General features: G+C 41.0%; 4 protein-coding genes and 3 non-coding genes across 10 annotated transcripts; 3 read left to right on the top strand and 4 right to left on the bottom strand.

Moving 5' to 3' along the window:
• Positions 1-1,240: 1,240 nt before the first annotated feature.
• si:dkey-109j17.5 (zinc finger BED domain-containing protein 4) lies at positions 1,241-5,710 on the bottom strand. Its single transcript, XM_068598164.1, has 5 exons — positions 5,234-5,710; positions 4,710-4,955; positions 4,310-4,569; positions 3,577-4,180; positions 1,241-3,075 (listed from the first exon to the last, which is right to left on the bottom strand). Exons 1-5 carry the CDS (start codon positions 5,381-5,383, stop codon positions 2,233-2,235), a joined length of 2,103 nt encoding a protein of 700 aa, XP_068454265.1. The 5' UTR covers positions 5,384-5,710; the 3' UTR covers positions 1,241-2,232.
• Positions 5,711-6,319: 609 nt separating this feature from the next.
• ccdc115 (coiled-coil domain containing 115) lies at positions 6,320-9,170 on the bottom strand. Its single transcript, XM_068598121.1, has 5 exons — positions 8,935-9,170; positions 8,284-8,387; positions 8,067-8,179; positions 7,789-7,980; positions 6,320-6,911 (listed from the first exon to the last, which is right to left on the bottom strand). Exons 1-5 carry the CDS (start codon positions 9,052-9,054, stop codon positions 6,772-6,774), a joined length of 669 nt encoding a protein of 222 aa, XP_068454222.1. The 5' UTR covers positions 9,055-9,170; the 3' UTR covers positions 6,320-6,771.
• A 358-nt stretch (positions 9,171-9,528) lies between these two features.
• Positions 9,529-9,600, bottom strand: trnae-uuc (transfer RNA glutamic acid (anticodon UUC)). Its single transcript has one exon. It is a non-coding gene; the product is annotated as a tRNA-Glu (tRNA).
• A 771-nt stretch (positions 9,601-10,371) lies between these two features.
• Positions 10,372-10,443, top strand: trnah-gug (transfer RNA histidin (anticodon GUG)). Its single transcript has one exon. It is a non-coding gene; the product is annotated as a tRNA-His (tRNA).
• Positions 10,444-10,945: 502 nt separating this feature from the next.
• Positions 10,946-12,747, top strand: ebp (EBP cholestenol delta-isomerase). Of its 3 annotated transcripts, XM_068598138.1 has the most exons (6): positions 10,946-11,085; positions 11,207-11,294; positions 11,561-11,873; positions 11,961-11,997; positions 12,088-12,218; positions 12,335-12,747. In XM_068598138.1, the coding sequence occupies exons 2-6, from the start codon at positions 11,220-11,222 to the stop codon at positions 12,544-12,546; spliced, it is 768 nt and encodes a 255-aa protein (XP_068454239.1). In that variant the 5' UTR covers positions 10,946-11,085; positions 11,207-11,219; the 3' UTR covers positions 12,547-12,747. The 3 variants fall into 3 exon arrangements, with proteins under 3 accessions (XP_068454239.1, XP_068454241.1, XP_068454240.1); XM_068598140.1 differs by lacking the exon at positions 11,207-11,294 and having other exon boundaries at positions 10,946-11,090; XM_068598139.1 differs by lacking the exon at positions 11,207-11,294 and having other exon boundaries at positions 12,335-12,746.
• Positions 12,748-12,900: 153 nt separating this feature from the next.
• On the bottom strand, positions 12,901-16,723 carry fkbpl (FKBP prolyl isomerase like). 2 transcript variants are annotated; one of them, XM_068597839.1, is made up of 4 exons: positions 16,675-16,723; positions 15,964-16,114; positions 15,553-15,842; positions 12,901-14,586 (listed from the first exon to the last, which is right to left on the bottom strand). In XM_068597839.1, exons 2-4 carry the CDS (start codon positions 16,103-16,105, stop codon positions 13,915-13,917), a joined length of 1,104 nt encoding a protein of 367 aa, XP_068453940.1. In that variant the 5' UTR covers positions 16,106-16,114; positions 16,675-16,723; the 3' UTR covers positions 12,901-13,914. The 2 variants fall into 2 exon arrangements, with proteins under 2 accessions (XP_068453940.1, XP_068453939.1); XM_068597838.1 differs by having other exon boundaries at positions 16,581-16,703.
• trnaf-gaa (transfer RNA phenylalanine (anticodon GAA)) lies at positions 13,456-13,528 on the top strand. The gene has a single exon. It is a non-coding gene; the product is annotated as a tRNA-Phe (tRNA).
• Positions 16,724-17,126: the final 403 nt, after the last annotated feature.

The raw sequence follows: 17,126 nt of genomic DNA, 5'->3' as shown, positions 1-17,126 counted from the left end.
CATTAGACCTAAGCAATACACAAAGGCCAGCAAGTGGGGGAGGAAGCAATACATACAAGTACACACACACACACACACACAGATACACACACAAGCACCAATGTGTAAATATATAGCTTTGTGCTTTGAATAAGAGTGCGAGAGTGTGGCCCAGTGTGCCTGGGCCTGAGAACAATCAATCTATGAAATCACCCTGCATCAATACGGCCCTCTGCTGGGGCCATTGTGTGTGGGGGAGGGGAACATTGGTTTTGTAAGAGTGTGTGTACATTTGTATCCACAAGTGTCTATGTGCAGACAGAAAATAGCTTTCTGCACTGCAGATGTAATAACGTGAGGCATAAGGGAGAGGGTGCAGGAGAGAGGGAGGGGAAAGGGGAAGGGGGGGCAGTTGAATTACAATTTCCTTTCCTCCCTCAGTCTCACTCTCTGCCAAGTAATTCATTTCAGAGGCAATTACCAATAGGACCGCATGCCCTGCCTGCTCAACTAACTTGAATGGATGAGCTGTCACAGCCGGGGGGAGGAAAGGAGGGACACTTTAAGCTGCTCTACATACACTCACAAACAACAACATCACCACCACCACCCGTGGGGTATGAGCAAAAACCCTTTTCAAAGCTGAACACACTGACACATCCACACTGATATCAAGCATCACATCTCAATCCACAGGGACATCCTGCAGGGATAATACTCATTACACACAGCGATCTTTGATCATTAAGATCTGGAAGGAAAATCTCATTGTATCTCACACAGATTAACACGCTTCAACAGCAGTGGTTTTCAACTATCAAAAACAGTAACACTGACATGAAGCTGTGTTGCAGTCTCCGAAAAAGAGGAGTGATCATTGTGACGCTGGTTATAATAAGACTAATTACAATTCCTTCCCAGCCACTCATCTTCAAATTGATTTTTTTTTTTTATCACAAAACACAATCAATGCATTGAAGCAGTTTGCACCTTCTGATGTAGCGTTAGAGAACAATTGTATTGTAGCTACATTTAGTTTCCTGCCATTTATTTCTAAGTACTCTAGTAACAGGGTTTTGTGGGCCAAGCAGGATTTCAGAAAAAGGACCACATAGGATGCGACTGCTGACTGCCCGCTGACTCGAATTTAACTGTAATAGAATTAGATGCAATTACCCGGCCTGCCTCCCCACTGGCCCAGCCAAGAGAAACACAGTCCCTGAATGAAGGCACACTGCAATGTTCACAGTTTGTCTTTCAAAGTGCTGCCATGCAAAGGGGTTTCAATATATTTCATTGAGGTCAGACAAAGCAACAGCCACTGTTACATCACATGCACACATCCTCTACTCGTTGTCCAGGGCTAAAGCAGGGTCAAACCAATTTAAATTCCGAAAAGCTCAGAAGTAGAATTGAACATTAATTGAAAAAGCAAATAAATACTGATAAATAAAATGAAATTGACCTCCACTCTGACAGGGCACATGTGGTGTTATGAAGGACCGGCAGAGGGAAATATAAATGAATTAGGGTAAAACAAAATGTTTATAGGATGCAGATTTCCGATACGCAACGTATATGCATGAGTGCACATCTGCGTTAGCAAGTGAAACTCGTTTATTATGATGTCCATGGTGAGGCGTACATACAGAAAGAGAAAAGAATAAGTGGATGATGCACTGATATATTGTTTAGCAGCTGGTGCCCTCCTTTAAAAACAGCAAATTAATTAGTCACAACCTCTAGGGTTATAGTACATCAGTGAGAATAAATCAGATGCTTAAGTACGCAATAATTGACCATTTGATTATTGTCGGCATGTCAGTGCACAGAGGCAAGCTCTGTTAGGGCGTTATAGAGATACGGGGCTTTGTGGTCTTGCGGTTATCTGAAGACCCTGACCAGGTAAAATAATGTCAAAGTAAATGCTTTTGTATTGATCTCCTTCGAGTCCCCTCGGCCTACACCATATGCTATGATAGTCCCCATTCAGGCGACGTGGTAAACAGACAGCAATCCACACCGTCTGCAGTCTGGAGAACCCTTCTTAGGAAGGAGAACTGAGTCGCGGCTGTGAAATACTGGATAATTCATTCCATCCCACAGTAAATGATGTTTAGCATGAGTACAATGTTATGTTGCTTGCCCAGTTTCCTTCGTGAGGAAAAGAGGTTAGTATTCAAGAAGTAACTTTTCTGCAGGTATAAAGTCTTTAGTTGCTATTTAGTTAAAATAAATGCTTGACCCCTAGCTTTAAGTCCATAATAATCTGTAGTTCGCTTTGAGGTAGATGAGCGTCTCCAGGTTTTTTGGCAAGATGCGGCCTCTCTCTGGCCGCAGACAGCGCTCTGCAGTAGTAAAAATGCTCTTGACTACAGTGCCACAAGCGGGTATGGTAAACGCCCTCTTGGCCACCTGAGCAAGCAGAGGAAAGTCAATTGCTTTACGCTGCCAGTAATGCAAAGCCTCCTCGTCTGTGGGTTCCTCTCGTAGGTAGACGGCCAACTCCTGCTCTAGGCTCTTGGCCTGCGTTGTGGGTCTCTGCTTGATGAAAGAGAACAGCTTGCAGGGCCGTGAAAGCGAGGAGACCGGTGATGGAGCTGGGGCAGGAGGGGTCTGGGATCCAGGATGTAGGTTTGTGTTGGGGTCTATGGGGCCGGAGGCTGTGGAATGTTTGGACAACTCCTCTACGAGAACTTGTCTGTGCCAGTCAGGGTTGCTGCTCCAAGTGAGCTTGAACTGCGGGTCGAGGGTGGTGGCAGTGATGTAGAGAGGGTCCTCCAGGACAGGCGCCAGCCGACGCTCCACAGCCTGGCTGAGGCCCACCAGGAGCGAGGGGCAGTGGGGGGTTGAGGTCTCAGAGAGATGCTTACGAAGGCCGAGAACACAAGGCAGAGCCAAGCTGATGGACACATGTCTGTCTGTCTGTGTGTCTGCCTGCCTGTCCCCTTGCACCATGTCCCAGGCCTCAGTGAAGGGCTCCAACGTGTCAGTGAGCTCCCTCAGCAGGCCTCTCTCTGCACCACCCAGCGCCATCTCTCCTGGACCACTCACCTCCTCCAAGAACTCCACCGAGTCCAGCAGCCGACGAAGCACCTGCATCAAAAATGAAAGAAAAAAATGAACTGTACTATTTAAAACTGTGGAAACATACTCTTGATTTTATCATCATAGATTGAATCACAACACAAATCTTGCTAAAATAGCTAGGGCTATTAAATTCATGCTATTATAAACACATAATGCATATTGGTGACACTAAAATAACCTCCCTTTTGAGCATAAACAACAAATAAGTGACTTACACATTATAATGTGGTTGCAAGCAGATATTGGGGCATTTAAGTGTTTATCAAAATATGTATCACTAGAACTTTTTCGGGGAAACCTCCATAACTGCTGACTGACATAATAATACAACATGGTTTTAATCACAAAAGATATCATAAAAATATTGACATGCAATAAAAAAAAAGACTTAGAACATCCTTATACTGGATATGTTCACAACCACATTATGGTGTTATGTATTAAGTGACGTATCAGAAGTCCAAAGTACGGGGAAATAATATGAAGCTCTGTTTGTACACTATATACCTTAAGCTGAGTAGCCCAGTCTCTTGCTACAGGGGGGGTATTTCCTGGTGCCCCCGTGCTCAACCCAGGACCATCAAACACCCGGCTCAGTTTCTCAGGTGGCACAGCAGAGGTAATGTAGTGGTAGAAACTGGCAGCCTTGGCCAGAGTGGAAGTGACCTGTGGACAGGAGCGTAACCCCTCTCTGACACACTGTTCAAGCGAGCGAGAGAAACAGTCCACGCGACAAATACCCAGACCCTGCTCCCACAAGTCCTCCCACTCTCCCTCCTCTCCTCCACCACCATGGCCATTCCTGATCCCTCCCTCCAAATTGTTGCCATTGTCCACCACTCCCTCATCCTCTTCATCTTGCCCGTTAGCGAGAGAAGGTTCGACCAGGAAGCCAGGAAGACAACATGGCTTTGCCGTGGTTGTTGCTGCGAGGAAATGGTCCACAACCACGCGAAACGCTCTCCCCGACACGCCGTGCGAGTGACACACTTCATCAAAATCTGAAAGCACTCGATTCCCAGAGCTGCCTCCAGTCAGGGGAAGGCACGCCAGGAGGGCTGAGCGCATCTGCCAATCAGATGTGAGGAAATGACAGGTGACACCAACGTACCTACACACACACACACACACACAAAGAGAGGGAAACAGGGAGACGCAGACAGACAGAGGGGGGACTCATCAATTAGGGAATCAAACCAAGCGGGAATCATGTTGTTTTTGGTTGATTTTACCTCCTTACCCTGAAGTGGCTCCAGTTAAGCCCCTCCAGAGATCCAGGCTGAGACTGAGGGCGTGCGCGGAGGCCAGTGCCTGACGGGTTGCTAGCTGTGCCTGGTAGACGTAGGCCGGGAGGAGCTGGCTCTGGATGTAGTGCTGTGGCTCGGGGGTGTAACGTGGCTCCAGGAGCTGAAGCAGCTCTCTGAAGCCTTGATTCTCCACTATGGATACTGGCTGCAGATCACGCACAATCATCTTCGTTATAGCCTCAGAGATCAGAACCTGTGGCGACACAACACATTGTAAATGACCCTGGTCATAGCAGATTATGGTTTCATCGCAACGCGACAATAAATAATGTTGTTTCATAAATACTTGCTTGGTTGTTTGCATATATAGCAATGATGGATTAAAACACACACCTGACGTGGGTCATGTCTGTCAAACTTGGTCAACCCTCCGCCAGAGCCTCCACCTACTCCTCCCTCAAGAGTTCCCATTCCTCCAGCACTTCCTCCTCCTCCACCTCCCACTCGAGTATTGATGGGGAGAGTGAAGCGGGTATTCCCTCCATTTGTGGTAAAACTGTGCAGGGAACCGGAGGAGTAACCCTCTCTCTTCATGTCCTTCCTTTTCACAAAGTCATCATACATAGCCTGGTGCTTTCGCTGAATGGGGGAGACACAGAGGGGGGAGGGAGCAATGTTATTGGTTGGCAGTACCAAAGAACAGTAGATGTACAGCCTTCATCTCTACCCGTTACTGCTGTGTTGCGGAAGAGGATACAGTATGGGTATAGAAGCAACAGTCAGGTTTATATAGCTGACACTGTGTTGGTAGCATTTGCATTATCCGATACTGTCGGGCCAGATATTTCAGCCAGAAATATGATAAGACGAAGAATATAAGTACAGACAATACAACCATTTTATTTTGAAATTATTACCTTGAGATGCGTTACGAAGTTGGACGTGACACTCCGCTTCGCCTGGATCCTCGTACCACAAGCCTTGCAGTTGGACTCGATTTTGCCATTTTCACCTTCAAACACAATATTAAAGTAATCCAGAATAGACACCTTCGAAACTGACGCCATTGGAGCACACAGCTGCTCTGCTCCGAAGTCAAATCAACTTGCGATCAAGGACGATCCCGAGGTATTAATCTCACCTCGCCACTGATCATGAGCGCAGGCCGGCGTGTTTACTTTTCATCCCCTGATCCCACATACAACAATGTTGATGCCAGTTGCGCAGACAAAAGAAAATGTAATTTCAGGCAGGAGTTGCGGGGCTTGCGCGTCTGAAATCGGCCACAATCGGACTACACGGGCTGCTGTGGACGTCTGGAAACATCAAATAGGAGAGTGAAGCTACATCCGTTGTTCATGAGCTCCCATCCGTCGTTAGGACGCAAGAGAAGAGGAGGCAGAGCGCTGTGCTTCATGGAGGCACACAGCAGGCTGCAGCCAGTGTTATAATTGGACCAGGAAGTACACACAATAACGGGAGTCTCGTTTCCCGTTTCGGCAAGTCTCGGTAATGTTCGGTTGTCCTCAGACAAGAGGAAGCCGTTATCCGCCGATATATAATACTCGCGGTATGAATTGAATTTCATATTGGGTTTTCTGTATTGACAATAAAATTAAAATACAAATCGTAATTAAACATTCAGCTGAATCGCATGTTTAAAAAAAAAAGAAAAAAAAAAAAAGATATTCGGAGTAAAAAAGGAAACACAAATATCAACATTACCACAAGCCAATTTGTTTTTCACTCTAAAAAGGCCACCTCTGAAAAGAGATAAGAGGTTGGTTATTACGTTGTTTGCCATTGCTTTACAAATCAGTTAAAAGCAATTTAATTGATTCGCCAGCTCATTTCAAAACCAATAAAATAATTGGAAAAAACACAATAAAACATCAATGAGAACAAACAAAGAGGATACAATCAATTGATGATCTCGACCACAGTATATTTATATTATGTAACAATTTATTTAGAAATAATGGAGGAAAAAAACACTAAATTAACTGAATTATTACACTATTCAAATTATTTTTTCACAACCAAAAAACTGGTAGATTTATTAAATAGTAATACATTATTATCTAATAATTGCAATTTATACATATTTTTTAAACAATAATAAAACAGGTTATGTTTATAGTTATAAAGTCTTTTAAGAGTCTACAACTCAAAATGTATTGAAAATACGAAAAGACCGCATTCACAAACAGATCCATCTCAAACAGACCACAGACTTATGACTGAGACAGTCAAAACGCACCGTTTCAAACATAATCTATTACGATTTAAACATTACATTATTACAGAATCCGCTGTCATCTCCACTTTTTAAAATCACCGGGAAGTTCACCGTTGAATTCAATTGGTCCTGACGCGTGATCTGCTGACTGCAACCCATCACTGTCTGTGGCCACACGCTCTTCTCAGATCATCTCCACATTTGACTCAGAGTTATTTAGTCGGCCACCTTGTCCAGCTGGTTTGTTGAAGCTTCCTCCAAGAGAATGTGCTTGTCCTTCATGCTGTGCTTTAGCTCCTGTCTGGTGTTCAAAACTGCAGTCTGCAGCATGGCGATCTCAGCTGACAGCTCTATGACTGCAATATGACAGAAAGAGAGCAGAGTAGCTGAATGATGAGGAAAAGGGAGTTGGTAGTAGTGCACTAACAACTGTGTCAGAGGTTTCATGCCGCACACATGCATGAACAATTACAATGTTCTCGCTATATGCCCAATTATAGGAGAGTCATGCCATTTGCAGGTTGTTTTTTGTACTTATAATAGTTGCTCATAAATAAATTAATCAATGTTATTTTTATTTTATTTTTAAAGAAAATGTGACATTCACAAGTTTAGAATGACTTAAATCTGTGGCAACAGGACATTTGGGGGCCTTTACTTTTGATTGGGGCCATCGTTGGGAGCATACACATGCACTTTACAGACATCTAATTCCTATGTGTTGAACATATGCAATAACCTAATGTGACCCTAAGAGCTCAACACAGTGCAAGGAAATACATAATTCCAATAGGCAAATAGAAAGCATCTTCACCAATCTGAACACATACTGTATGCAGCGTCACAAATTATGCTGAAAATATAGGCTAGGTTAGCCTGTAACCAAGACAATCTAATAAACTGTAACATAATTTACAGAAAATCTACATAAGTGTGTTTCTGTATTTGGTTGAGTTTTCTGTATCTGCAATGTGTTCTTTATTGTACTACTGATGTGATTTCAAATTGGAAAATAACTGTGGTCTATTTAATTTTGATATGATATGTACACACTAGATACTGCCATGTGTATTTAGTGTGTACATATATCATCAAAATGAGGACCTAATATTTGTAATATTCTAGAGGACATAATATTTGCATTATTCTAAAGAAATAACATTAGCAATTTGCATTTGCTTTAATCTAAAACCAAAAGAAAGTATATAATCTTCTGGGAATGTAAAATCATACCTTGCTTGAATGATGACTGTGCATGTTTAAGAGATTGTGGCACCAGAATCCCAAACCATTTCAGTGGATCTTGCTGAGGGTTCTGGTCTCTTTCTCTTACTGCAGTAACTTCTGGAGCCTTCTCACTGCTTGTTTCTTCACTTAGCTCTTTCTCTGTTGTATCCTTTTTGGGTTTGATTCTTCTTCTGACACCTATAAAAACACATCATTTAATGAATCAATATATAGGCAAATTAAACATTTATGTTCTATCATCGCGTGGCCTATAGCAGACTCACCTTCTTCCTGAGGTCCAATATCCTCTATTAACCCGTTATCTTTTCCAACTTCATTACAACATTTTTCTTTCACCCTTTCTGTGCAGAAATCCACCTCACCACTGTCCAGTGTTCTGCAAGACAAAAACAAAAAAGTCACACATATTCATCATTTAACTCCAGTGAACAAAAATGAATTGCGAGCATTCATTTCTGTGAAATATAACAAATTCCTCACTTGGCATGGACACAGACCAGTGGCTCTATCTCACTTGCATACTGAAGTGGAGAGACGTGTTTGTTTCCCATGGAATATCTAGCCTTGGACAAAGAAAACCATCCCTGTGGGGAACATGAAATGGTAACTTAATGGTAAGTGTGGAAAAAGGATCCAGGATAAAATAAAGGCATTCAATAAAATATTTGCTGTAATTGTTAGGTGTATATTTGACGACAGGCATTTAAAAAAACGACTAGGTAAGGTTAATGCTGATTGTTATAGGATGATTGTATATAAAGTATAAACGACAGCAGGGCTGCAGCTAGCAGTTTTCCTTTTTGCTTCATCATTATTATCCAACAGTTATTTTCTTGATTATTTAGGCAATCATGTGGTAGGTTGCATTTTGAAAATAATTAAATATTGCCCATCACAATTTTCCAGAGCCCAAGCAGAGATAGTACAATATATTTTGTTTGATCAACAGTACAAACAACCAACATATTCAGTTTACTACACGTTTCACCTTCAACATATTTGTTTGCCGGTATATACATTCATTAAACATTAAGAAAGAGATAGGATGGATATTTGACAGTGACACGCTTGTTAAAGGAAATTACAAGCAACCACTCGCTACATGGTTTTCTGTTGCGAGGCTAACGTTACCTGCTCTATGAGAGAGTTGAGAGTGGCTCGTTTCTCCTCCAGTAACTCAAGCTGGTCCATGAAACGAAGCAGTTTTTTGTCAAGTAACATAGAAGAAGTCTCCAACTCTGAAACACCCATGTCGACTTTGTATAATAAGTTATTATACAAATTATTTTCTCATACAGTCTGTACGGTCGAAAAGTCCACTAGAAAGAGTCGTTCAAAAAGACTGCTTTGACCCTAGACGTTTTCACTTCCGTGTAGCGTCATGTGACAAGTCATGTCACATGACGCTGACAAGTCATGTCACGTGACCCACATCACACGTCCATAGAAATATCAGAATCAGAACCATTTATGTTTTCACATACAAATAATTTGTCATGGCGAGTGGTGCATAACAATAAACAATAAATGTGCAATGCAATAAAACAACAAAAGCATCTAAGCTCATATGATCCTAATCATTATTACAGTTTGCAAGTTATAAAATTACAGCTTTTTAAGGAATATTTTAGTGCAACCAACAAACAGGTCATATAAAGTCATAACTATATTTTAAAACACAGGCTTCCAACGCTATAAAAACATTTCGATAATACAAAAAGGTAGTTCCCATACCGGGAGTCGAACCCGGGCCGCCTGGGTGAAAACCAGGAATCCTAACCGCTAGACCATATGGGAAGTCTGAAAAAATGGCAGCACCTTTTTATTTTGAAATATGCACTAATCAACAGCCACCACAATTGATATATTTAGGCACTAAGGAAACACGAATGGTCCACCGTGTACCTGTTCCCTAAATACAATCATACAACAAGCAACACCTTCATATTGATGTTACAAGATAGGAACCAAAACAGTGTACTGGTTTACTTTTATGATGGAACAAAGAGCTATTTTTATTAGCCCAGAATGCACTCGCCGGCGCGTATCGTTGGATCCATTGACATTTTATCCACAGTCGTTTAGCCCTTTTAGTTGTGATTCTGCAGCATGCAGCGTTACTGCACCGATACCGATAGCTCTCCTCTTGTTCTCTGGGAAAGAGACATTATTCAACAAAGTAGCAAACAAGTCCGAGAGGAAAGGAGAAGATGAACACGAAAAAACGATTCAAACGGAAATAAGAGGCTAATGTTACAAATATGCAATGCATAGTTTTGCAACAATGACACTTGATATAATCCAGCAAAAAAAAAAAAAAACACACACATCACGTGAAAAATGTGACAATCTTGCTTGTTGAGTTTAGTGAAAGTATAAACTATTAAAACGTGTTGCATTTTTTAATGGTTAAATAAATAACACTTTTGTTATTTATTTTAAATTAGAGACATCGGGGAATTGGAAGAGCAATGTTAAAACATGAAATACAATACTAGCGTCACAGAGCATTGCCCCCAGCTCGATAAAGCAAACTGAACGCTCTGACATCACAACTCCCAGTAGCGTGCCGTGATCGTATAGTGGTTAGTACTCTGCGTTGTGGCCGCAGCAACCCCGGTTCGAATCCGGGTCACGGCAGGGTTAATACCCTGACACGGCCAGGGAGGATTACATTTTTCACCTTTCAAAGGATGTCCATTTTACATTATAGCGTATATAGGTGCAATGGGGACGTTTCAGGATGTACAGCAGCACACACGCAGTTGACAATTTCAATTTTGCAGAAATCTCATCACATTTAAAATATTAAAAAATCTGCAAAGTGCTCGAGTAGCAGCCACACCAAAGTCAAAGTTCATTGCTAGAAATAGGGTATTGCAAAAGTGTTCATTTTCAAGTGCAATTACTTACAGTGTTGAAATATTTAATAAGTTTCTCATGAACCGAGGGGGCGGTATTTTGGAGTAAACGACACATTTTTATTGGTCGTTGCCCACGACGCCGTCCATGTTCCGAGATGAAAAGCCAATCAATAGACCAACATGTGCTGCCGGCTCCATGGATCCAGCCGCATGATTGGTCTGTATAATCATACGTAGCCGCCTCCTGCTCTGGTGAGTTCCGCGTTTGAGTGCATCTGCGCTGATATAGCGTGTAGTTAGACAGATCTGGACCATTGCATCTCCGAGATATTCGTATTTATTTAATTGTCCAACACTCTATATTCAATACAGAGGTTGAACTCTGTACGTCTGGACACCCATCTTGGTACTATCACTGGTAAGGTAAAAATACACGTGCGTTATTTGTTTTGTTTGTTATTGAGCTTCTTGACTTCATGCAATATTTACTCTAATAACATAGTTTGTACATTTGTGAAAAATTATTCTGACGTTTATAGACTCAAGAACAGTATGACAGGCTACAAAGCAGAAAGTGCTCATGTATCAGCTAAACTAACTTCAGAATCAGAACCATTTATTTTCCAGGTATGTTACACATACGAGTAATTTGTCTTGGTGGGTGGTGCATACATTAAACAAACAACAACAACAACAACAACAACAATCAACACCGTGCAAGAAATAGAAACATATTACATTTTCAATATAATATAAAATAAAGTGCACAGACAATCAGATAACATGTGCAGGGTAGTTATGTATGTGCATGATCTTGAATATCATGATCTTGAAATCAATCAATGTTAGGACGACCTGGATTTAAGAGTGTTGACCAGTCTTTCTTGAAACAGATGATGGATGCCTCATCAGCAACTGGAGTTCTTCATCCCTACTGGCCCCGGGACCTTTTGATTCCCACCTATGTGGCCAATGACCGATCTATGTCAGAGATTCTGGTGTTCCTGTTTTCTGTGTCTGGGCTGTTTCTGCTTGTGACCTGGCTGATCACCGGACAGAAAGGGACCACCGGCGGGTTCGGGGCATGGAGGCGTCTGGCTGTGTGCTGGTTTGCTGTTTGTGGTTTCATCCACGGTGTCATTGAGGGATGGTTCTCACTGTATTATGATATTATTCCAGGAGACCAGAGCTTCCTGTCACAGCTGTGTGAGTACAAACAAGAAACACATGTTAGGAAAAGTGTGATGTTGTCATCTAAATGAGTCTATATGTTTTATATATTTTCTCTCACAGGGAAAGAGTACTCCAAAGGGGACAGTCGATATGTCATGTGAGTTAATTTTTACATAGAACTATGTTGAACTTTTGTATTACTAAACTAAGGAATTACATCATAACTTCATCCTCTGTGTATTTCTAGAGCGGACAACTTCACTGTTTGTATGGAGACAGTGACTGCATGGTTATGGGGACCTTTCAGCTTTTGGGCAGTCTATGCCTTCATATCTAAGAAGCCTTACAGATTTGTTCTGCAACTTATCATTTCATTAGGTAAGAAGGTGTAATTACAACAAAACTCGTTACTTGTCTTACACAAGTTCCCAGAATCAGATTACTTGTTGTTTTCATATTTGCATGAAGGGTCTCATCACATGATCTGATTCCAGGTCAGCTGTATGGAGTAGTGCTTTACTTCTACACGGAGCACAGAGATGGTTATGCTCACAGTGAGATGGGACACCCAGTCTACTTCTGGTTCTACTTCGTGTTCATGAACGTGCTGTGGATCATTGTACCGTTTGCGCTTATTGTGGATGCATGGAGACACCTGTCAGCAGCCCAGGCACAGACTGACAAAACAAAGTCTAAGAGGACCTGACAACAGGAAGAAGCGACTTTGTGACTGTAGGGCAGTTACTACATGAGGCTCAAGGGAAAAGTCAACTTGGAAAAGCACTACATTTAAAGATGGAACATAATGAAGACATGATTGTTTGGAGTTGGACACAGCTATGGTGTGTCATGTTGTGCCTGGAAATGTAGAACTGAATTTTAATGTGCAACGTGTTCCTTGTGTTTTCAATAATAAAGATTCACATTTTGTTAAACAATAAAGCTTTGCGTTTTGTGTGTGGGGGCAACACCATCTGCATTTTGTAAACATTTCATAAAACTTCCTGATTGGACTAAACACTACTGTAGGTGTCGTGCAGTGCCTTTTATTGAAGAAAAAATCTTCTAAAATATCCACAATGATTATATACTTTTCTATTTGGTACAATGCTTCTTTGTCATTTCCTGCATCACCACAATCTTCAACATTCATGTTTATACTATACCTTTTGCACAGCTTTCTTTTAATTTATGTCACTAAATGACAGTCACAACCTAAGATAATTCAAAATCTAGTGCAGTGATGAAACATAAAAAAAAGTAACGTTTAATTCTCATAAAATGCACACTTTTCAAAACAAATATGGTCTGTCTAAATAATTAAAGAATAAGGAAGTAGATGCACAACTAAGTTAAAAGGTGTTATATGTTTTCCAAAATGGAAATATAAAGAAAACACAGATTATATTGTATCCAGGTGGCAGAAACGTAGAAATTATCTTTGGTTCCGTTTTAGAAATTATGAACATGAAATGTTAGGAACTACAAACACTAGCTTCCTTCGTTGGGGAGAACACAATCAAACTCCATGTGCGTGTTTTTGTATGACATCAAACGAGTGTAATAAATAATAAAGTAGGTTCTGTACGTATAATGTTAGACAAATACTACATGCGCCGAAATAGCTCAGTTGGGAGAGCGTTAGACTGAAGATCTAAAGGTCCCTGGTTCGATCCCGGGTTTCGGCACTTCGTTGTTTTGACTCATCACAATATGGGGCCCATTTAATGTCAGAGGACTTGACAAAGCCTGACACCTTGTGGTCCACCAAAGGAACTAAATATACTTCGTGTTGCTTATGTTTAATGTTTTGCACTCACGGCATATACCATGATCTTATTTAACCATCAGTCTTTACATAGTGCAACCAACATTTTTTTGGACATGTTTTTTACTTTTAATTCAGGCAGCTCACACACAAGAAGCAATGTGTCAATAAATGTGCATTCACAGATTAATGGCTTTACTTTTGAGTTGATGTAGTTGCTCGACATATACTTTAATTAAATGGTGAATCATGAGAAGCAACTTACCAGTCTAGAGATATCTGATAAAAATGGAAACTATTTAATTATCAGCTAAACATTTTGCTGAGTCTAATACCCAACTGTGCATTTATCTCTTTCTCTCTACTTGCTATGTCTTTAAGTGCCTTCAGAGCCGAAGGTGATTCTGGCTGTAGCTCCAACAGTTTCCTAAATGCCTGTCTGGCCTCCTCCAACTCATTCAACATCTGGCAGGCTTGGCCCATTCGGTACCAGGCTTTAGCCCCACCCGGTTCCAGATGAGTAGCTTTAGTCGCACTGACCTTGGCCCTCTGCGGTTGGTTCAATTTGAGCTGGCACAAGGACATGTTAGAGTGGAGCTCTGCTTTAATGGTTTTGAATTCATTAGCTGAAGGAAGTTGCTGTAATTGATCACCAGTGTTTGTGTCTCTTTGCTCCTCTGCTTCTTGCTCTTGTCCTTTCTTCTCAACCTCTTCAAAATGGCCTTGGAGAGTGATGAGGAGTTTGAGGGCCCGGTTGTACTGGTCTGCTGCTCCCCAAACATCGCCGCTTCTGAATCTCACTCCACCTGTCTCTTTGTGTGACTTCACCCACTGACACTTTTCGATAGGAGACATTTCCCAAGATTCCTTGCCTGGTGTGAAAGCTTTGAGTTCAACTGTTGCAAATAAAGGCAGGTTTTCCTCAGTAGGATGGGGGGCAGAGACATCTGATCCATTTCCCACAGGAGAAATCCAGATCTAAGAAGCAAATACAAAGATTAGACAGGTTGTGTACATGCTTGGAAATACAATGTGTAACTTAAAACCACATTCAACAAAAAAAGGCATCCATGTTAGGCAGCACTGGCGAATTAGGACCCAATTGAGACTTAAACATCCAACATTTTGAATTTGGGTTCACCCTTTTTTTTGGAGACACTCCAACAAATAATTCTTTTAAAGCACCTGGTCTACACCACATCCTTTGCTGTGAACATTAAAATCCCAACAAGGTTTATTTTTTAACCTTTTACTACCATTCATATCAAAGCAAAATAGCTTCCTGAAAATGTTGAGTGCAGACACGTAAAAAAAACCTTGACATTCACAATAAATAAAGTACTTAATTAAAAAAATATATAATTTAACTGAATTGTCCTGCAGCTTGAAATTCAGTTTATTCAGACATCAAGCAATGTGGGGTTAGGGACTTTATCAGTGGTTATTAAACCACTTGTTAAACCACCTAGATATATGGGTTCTATGCTCCGACCTCAGAGTTCTATGCTCTAACCACGAGGTTCTATTATCTGATCTCAGGTTTCTATGTTAAAAAGAGAAATGTGTGTGCAGGGACTTTATCTGTGGTTACTAACACTTGTTTCAGCTCATTTCTTATGACCCTCATTGTAGGTCAGTTGATTAATTGTTAGGTTTCTGATCATATCGGGTGTTAAGTTTATGTTAAGTTTATTTTTCTGTGCCTTAATTTCGAATGCGAGTCGCTCCGCCTGTTTGTAACCCCAGTTTATTTCTGTTCTTTAAGCTGTCAATATGTCATGCCATAGCAAATATTACATACTCTTTCCATATGTCAAATAAAACCTAATGATCATAGTAACGGAAGTCTGGCAGCTTTTACTTTAATTTGCATAGAATCTGTGTCACTAAAAGTTGCCAAACACTGACATTGGATTACAATTTGAGTTCTTGTGACACTCTTACCTCACACTTCTCTCCCACTCTCATCCCCTCCACACATGCTTCTGTGATGTCGCACTGACCCTCTCCCAGCCTCAGTGTCGTCCAGTCACCCAGTGGAACCTGCAGCACAGAGTCCTGGCATCTTGGCATGGCTGTGACGTCCATCTCGGTGACCCGTTGGTCAGGTTGGACTGACTGCCCCTCGCTACCATTTTCAGGTCCTGAACTCTCCGCTTCATCCGGGCCAGCTTTGAGCCTCACTCGGACTTGGCACAGTGAACCCAACCTCGGACAGTAACTGGATGAACATGCTAAAAGAGACAAAGTGCTAGAATACTAGTTATGTAATACAGCTATAGTCTAAAAATGTGGATGTACGATTGACCATTTATTTTAAAGGAAGACAGAAATAGAAAAGCATCATATATGCACCATCTCCAGAAATAGTCTGTGGACTCCCTTTATGTGTTTGCTTTCGCTGGACTTTCCAGAGACCTCTGGGACACACAGACACCCAAGACGTGACATCGCTGCCATGCAGTGTTTCAAAAGGGCGACCAGGATCCATCTCCATGGTATAAAACTATGAAAACATAAACATTAAGTTAAATAAAATGCTATCTTCTTGTTTGGGATCATTACAAGTAAAAAAAAAATGTAAAAAAAGATTGACACCTACAGTAAAGCAGGTGTCTGTAGAAATGACACCTTTAACACGTTTAATATCGACACGCCTCACAGGTAAAATATCCGTGTTCGAGTTAGTCAGTTAACCTCGTCAGATACTTAGACGTTGGTTATTAATACATACACTATTAAAACACACATAGGAAGTTAAAGACAGTGAAATAGCAACACGGCTTTAACAACTTTACCAAGAGTACTAACGAAGCTAATAGGAGCCCGGGGATAACACAGAAGGAGCTTAGCATCAGACAACGAAAACGTTAGCTAGCTTTGTGGCGCGGCAATAAAAAACAACCAACTCTCTCTCCATAACCTGAGCTGTAACGTAAGTGCTAAACGTAGTTAAGAGGCACATATCTTACTTCACACACAATTCTGACAAGAAGTAAACATGATCCCCTCAATGACACAGTAATAAACTGTCATATTGTCACAATATAAATAAACGCGAGGTACTTTTCTTCTTCTTCTGCTCGTTCAACGCTTCTTCTTCGTGTGTTATGACGGGTGCGACACCAGCTCGTAGCATTACCGCCACCCGCTGTACCGGAGTGTAATGAACAACCTTTACCTGTGTAATTTTATTTCTGTTACGTTAATATCCATGATGTCATGTTACTACGGAAGCCCATTCCCGCCACAAAAAAAAAAATTAGGACCAGAAAAAAAAAATAATAATAAAAAATTAAGACCAAAAAAAAAAAAAAAAAAGATTAGGACCAGAAAAAAAGAAGAAAAAAAAATAGGACCAAAAAAAAAACCAAAAACAAATTAGGACCCAAAAAAATAAAAAATTAGGACCAAAAAAAAAAATAGGGAGGAAAAAAAATAGATTTAAAAAGTCCAATCTTGTTTCAGTTCAAAATATCTTTTAGTAAATAACAAGAGCACTTGAATATGAAACAGTG

The sequence above is a fragment of the Clinocottus analis genome, unplaced genomic scaffold, assembly GCF_023055335.1.
Source record: "Clinocottus analis isolate CAN_PGR_092001 unplaced genomic scaffold, fCliAna1.0.p SCAF_4, whole genome shotgun sequence".
NCBI lineage: Eukaryota > Metazoa > Chordata > Actinopteri > Perciformes > Cottidae > Clinocottus > Clinocottus analis.
The sequence above is the reverse complement of the archived record's forward strand: the minus strand, read 5'-3'. Positions and strand labels throughout refer to the sequence as shown.